This window comes from Oreochromis niloticus, linkage group LG7, assembly GCF_001858045.2.
Source record: "Oreochromis niloticus isolate F11D_XX linkage group LG7, O_niloticus_UMD_NMBU, whole genome shotgun sequence".
Lineage (NCBI taxonomy): Eukaryota > Metazoa > Chordata > Actinopteri > Cichliformes > Cichlidae > Oreochromis > Oreochromis niloticus.
The window spans coordinates 26,223,095-26,228,860 of record NC_031972.2 but is presented as its reverse complement, the minus strand read 5'-3'; the positions used below and the strand labels follow the sequence as shown (position 1 = coordinate 26,228,860).

General features: G+C 40.0%; 1 protein-coding gene across 1 annotated transcript; it reads right to left on the bottom strand.

The window, feature by feature from the left end:
* Positions 1-611: 611 nt before the first annotated feature.
* On the bottom strand, positions 612-4,951 carry LOC112847557 (uncharacterized). Its single transcript, XM_025909356.1, has 7 exons — positions 4,595-4,951; positions 4,445-4,491; positions 4,021-4,165; positions 3,847-3,923; positions 3,532-3,622; positions 3,182-3,394; positions 612-2,278 (listed from the first exon to the last, which is right to left on the bottom strand). The coding sequence occupies exons 1-6, from the start codon at positions 4,622-4,624 to the stop codon at positions 3,257-3,259; spliced, it is 528 nt and encodes a 175-aa protein (XP_025765141.1). The 5' UTR covers positions 4,625-4,951; the 3' UTR covers positions 612-2,278; positions 3,182-3,256.
* Positions 4,952-5,766: the final 815 nt, after the last annotated feature.

Below are 5,766 nucleotides of genomic sequence, written 5' to 3'. Positions count from 1 at the left end.
AAAGTCCTGGAGAGTTTGTTTTTCTTCTTTCTGCTTTATTTCCCGTTGTTTTTTGTCTTGAAGCAGCTCTTGATATTTCTGCAGTGTTTCATCAAGCTTTACCTGCTGCGCTCCGTATTTTTCCTGCATGCCTTGGAGTTGGCACTGCATGTCTCTCTGCTTTATGTCCAGCTTTTCTTTCTCTTCATGGATTTCTTTATTTTTTTGCAGAGCTTCATCAAGCATTGCTTGCAAACCTTTGTTGTGTTTCTTGATGTTCTGAAGGTCGCAATCCAGATCTTTCTCTTTCATATCTTGCTGTTCTTTCTCTTGTTTGAAATCCTTATTTCTTTGCACTGTTTTATCGAACTTTATTTTCAGCGCTGTGTATTTTTCCTCCACGTCTTCAAGCTTGCAGTCCATTTCTTTCTGTTTAATTTCTTGTTGCTTTTTTTCTTGAAGCAACTCTTTATTCTTGTTCAGTGTTTTATCATGCCTTGCCTGAAGCGCTTTGTACTTTTCCTCCATGCCTTGGAGTTTGCGCTGCTTTACGTCCATTTGCTCTTTTCTTGGAGGAGTTCTTTATTTTTTTGCAGAGCTTCATCGAGCTTTATTTGCAAGCCTTTGTTGTGTTTCTCCATGTCCTGAAGCTTGCAATCCGTATCTTCCTGTTTCATGGTCTGTTGCCCTTTCTTTTGAAGAAACTCAACCCTTCCTTTCAGCACTTTGTGATTTATCTCTGTGCCTTGGAGTTTTATGACCAGTTGTTTCTTCTCTTGGAGGATTTCTTTATTTTTTTGCAAAGCTTCGTCAAGCTTTACTTGCAACTCCTGAATCTTTTTGTCCTTGTCCTGCTCGTTTTTCTTCTGTTGGAGGACTTCTTCTGTTGGTTTTTCTTGAGCTTTATTAAGCTTTGCTTGGAGCTCAAAGATCCTTCCGCGCATGTCTAGGACTTCCATTTCTTTCTCCTTTTGAATATCTTCCTTTTCAACAAGCTGGCTGAACAATCTATGTACTTCAGCAGTCCTTCTCTCATATTCTTCTCTCAGGCACATAATCTCCGCTCGTTGTTCAAAAAAACTTTGCCAGACGTAATAGATGTACTCTGGCTGGGGCGGGTGTCGCGTATTGTGATTCTCCCTGAGATTTTTCTCATCCATTTCTTCCAAGCACATCTTCTGTACTTGAATATTGTCCTCTTGATCGCAAAGAGGAGCGCTGGGCTTTACTATTTCTCTTTTGTTGTGTTTTTTCGGAGACATGTTAGAATCTGTAAACAGTGAACAGTGACTCTGAAAAGGATCCACAAAAGGCTTCTCTGGTGAGCGTTTGAATGCTGCAAACGTAAATGCTGCGAATAACAGACTAAAAGTTGTTGTGTCTCACTCCTATTTAAGGGTTTTTAGGATCAAAGGATCAAAGGATCAAAGTGGTGGTAAGATTCTAAATGTGGGTGATGTCAAAACTCTGTAAGCCAATGAGGTTGTCACATGACATTTGTGGGAGGGCATTTTTTACCTGGACAAATTATCAATAAAGTTTCAATCTCTGTAACAATGATGACAGTATAATTGTTATTGTTCAGCAGAACAACAAGCAATTATATTGACAATTATATGTGTCCAGTATGTTGGCTGATTTTCTTTTACTTTTTGCATTTGAAAATAAAAGTTGTCCTGATTTTAACACCATTACAAGAAGTGTTGTTAATTATTCATTTTGAATCATAATCAGGTTACCACAAATTGTTATTCTTAGTACTGCATACTTGCAGTGAAGAAGTTGTCCTAACAGTCATCTTAAGTAAACTGCACTCAATTTTTCTGGAGGCAATGAGTTTGCATAGTTTTTTTGAGTTCTGGGAACTACTTAGATTTTACAGTGCAGTAGTTTGAACATTTGTAATAACATTTCTGCAAACTGGAACAAACTTCTCCTTTTCTAGAACTGTTGCTAACACTTATGACATGAAAATGAATCGAGATGGAGTGATAAATGTTATTTTTCTTGTTTTGTTTATATCTAAAGTTTAAAAACAAAAATAGAAACTGTTACCTGGACTGCCTCAGCCCAGGTGATGTAATATTAGCAGACAGAGGGTTTGATGTTGCAGAATCTTTGGAGCTGTACCATGCTGAACTGAAGAGCCCAGCTTTCACCAAAGGGAAGAACTAACTGGCCCCTAGATTGCCCAATCAAATCTCTTAATGCCATCAGCCCTCCCCTTCCTTCACTGTGCGCTCACCTTGTAGAAAAGAGTTGAGTGTGGAAGAAATGGCAAAAATGTGGAGCTGAAAAGCTAAGAGAGAAAAAGAAATTATAAATAAATCAACGTGTCAAATTAACTGACATGTTAGCTGTTGCAGCTCCTGCTGCATTTTATGTATCTATATTGTGTCTTTTTCATAATAAATAATAAAAACATGATTTATCCTCACTGTATGAACATTCTTGGAGTCCTTGAAGTCTCGTCATGGTGAAGTTACTCATGTGATGCGATGTTGTTATAATGGTCCAGCTGGTGTGTAGCTATCATATTAGAGTTCTCTTTCTTCTTCTGATTTTATAACATTTTTTGGTGATGGTGTCACATTTACAGTGGTTGCAACACTTGCACCTAAGGTGCCACCATAGTAACCACTGCATAAATGCAACACACTTGTTTTCTAACAGGAATCTGCAATCAGCCATTCCTTAAACTAAATCCTAACTTTGTCATTGAGCAAATTAAAAGAACAAAATCATGTTTGAACATAAACTGAGTATTTGCACGGACATGCTCAAATTCAAAGTCATCTTTTTGTCAAAAAAACATATGGACAGGTCATACACAAGAATTTGTAATTGCAACGCTCCCACGGCCCTCGGTGTACACTAAACAACATAAACATAAAAAGATACAAATAAAATAAAAGTCTTATATACTATACATTACAATAAAATCTTATATAAACGACAGTATCCAACACAATCCAGGGTCAGAGGGCCCGGTGGCGCCAGTGTTCGGCAGCCTCGCCTCTGTCAGTGCGCCCCAGGGTGGCTGAGGCTACAATGTAGCTTGCCATCACCAGTGTGTGAATGTGTGTGTGAATGGATGGATGTAAAGCGCTTTGGGGTCCTTAGGGACTAGTAAAGCGCTATACAAATACAGGCCATTTACCATTTACCATTTACAATCCAACTGTTTGATGGGAGAAATCACCTGTTTTTCATAGAACAGCAGGTAAGCTGTTCTCTGCCGCAGCTCATCATTGACGAACTCATCATCGTATGTTAGTCAGCAGTGTGTGACGTGGTCTCTTAGCATGGCCCCCTGGCTACCACCGTGACCTGCTGGGGTACACAGCCTGGAAACTGGCTCATCTCTCTCATTGACTTCAGGACAACGCGGCTCATCATCTAAGGTCACCTTTTTCTTTGAGGAACACATCACCAGTTAGTTCAACCAAAATGGATGACATAATGAGAATTTGAGTGTCAATCCTAACATTCAGACTCCACATGTTCCTATAACATCTGTTCACGTGTCACACTCGGCTCTGTAGAACGTACCGTGCAGAAAAACAGCAGCGAGTTGGGAGGGCAGGAAACCTCTGTCTGGACACCAACGTCCTTGACTTCACATTTTTCAGTGCTGATGGTACTGTTATAGAAAGACACAAACAGTGCAATCACAGTGATGAAATTACAGGAGAAGAAACACAAAGCAATCAATCAGCTTTAAATAGGAACACAGTAAAAGGACCAAAACATCCTCAGACTGGCTGACGGGGTTAACACTGGACAAAACACAAAAGATTCTCCTTCATGATCCAAGAAGGAAGGAGTACCAGCAGAACTTGTTCAGACAGTAAAATAATATCGTACCTCTGTTGGGGTTCAGAAGGTGGCACGACTGTGTCTTCTGCCTTGTCTTCATTTTTGGGAAAAACCTTTGACTTTTTCTGCCAGTTACAAATAAATCCAGTTAAAAACAAATGATGCACAAATTCCTGCACCGTTTGTTTGTTCAGAGCTTATTCTCTGCAGTGGTAAACTCACCTCACAAAAAAGCCATCTGCGCCACCAGGAAGCCTTCTTTGATTTGTTCGTCTGAGTCTCAGCTGGAGGTGAGACTGGTGCAGAAGAGGTGGCTGGAGTGTCAGGGGCCACATGTTCATCTGTGAGATCCTTTCGTGCACTCACACTGGAAAGATAACAGAGAAGATCAGTCTGCTGTAATGCACTCAAACTGCCCTCAGTGCCTCAAGAAAGTCAGCTAAACCGACTGCATGAAGCTGTGGACTCCACAGAGGGAACAAATCTACAACTTACACAGTAAAAACTGATTCAGCTCAAATATTCAGACAAATATTTACTTTCAAATGAGAAAACTGTGCATGCATGTTTATATGTGTATTTATAAATGTATACATAAACATAATTTTAAACATAGTAAAAATGTGACAGAGAGCAAAGATCGTACTTTTTCAGTGGGTCCTCTCCAACACCCACAGTATCCTCCTTTATTATCTGTTTCAAATAAATCAAACAGCATGTGATTTAATAAGAACTGCTGCACAAAAACAGCATTTTTTTTTTAAATATTAAAAAAACATGACAAATCAGGCTGTGCCTTTCTTCTTCTTAGAGTCCAGCAAAACATGTTTGCACTTTTGTTGTTTGAGCAAATAATCCGTAGAACTTGTAAAGGTTTTACAAAACACTTCGTCTTCTCTCTGCAATCTCCAACTCCGGTTTGCAAAAGTCTGAAAGTGTGTGAACTTACAGTCCTCAAAATGTGACACCTACAGAATGTGTTTGAGTTAGCAGGTAACAAACATAAACATGGTTACCATAGTGATAATAATAAACTTTATAATGTGTTGCTAACATTTTGGTTGTTGTGATGATTCAAATTTGTTCAGTAAACCTCATCAACATGAACATGTGTTGACATTGGCATATATTTGGATCTCATCAGCAGCGGTTTTAGATACGGGCGACACGGGCGGTTGCCCGGGGCGGCATCGTGATGGGGGGCGGCATCACGTGCATCGGCAAAAAAATAAATAAAAAAAATGCTCGTACTCATGCTGCTCCGACGGCAGCCAGCGCATATTGGGAATGTCATAGGCACCGATCGGTTTTCTATCGCCCATTTGATGGGAGTAAGGGCGCCCTCCGTTTGCGAGGTGCGCCTGCTGCTTGCGGCACAGGGAGGAGAGGGCGGGGCGGCGGGGGATTCTCTGGCTGGCTGGAGCAGCATCTAATAACCAACTCGCAAAATAAAACAAAATAAAAACAAAACAACAAACACGAAAACACCGGACATTATGATACAGACTTATAATTTGCACCGATGTTTTTTCGAAATTCTATACACGAAAACTGAGCGCGAGAGCCCTCGGTGCGCCTGCGCGCTGCTGATGTCAAAGTAAACTTTATTGTCATCTCCGCTACATACAGTCCAGTATATAGAGAGACGAAACGACGACGCTCCAGTTACAGCAGTGCAAATAAACGAACAATAAATATAGTAGAGTAAGAAAATAAATATACACTTTAGGACTCGGGGTAAAGGGATCAATACCAATTTAAAATTTATAATTTACAGTTTGATGATTTAAAGTCTCACACATAACCCATCGAAAGGGGAGGGAGACCTGCTGCTTCCAAATAGAGCACATTTCATTCATAATGTTGTAAATCCAAGCCCATTATGTATTCATGATTTGAATCCTGGGTTGTGTGAAATCCCAGAAATACACCCTAGACAAAGTTAATCTGTGAACTAAGGTGTAGGTC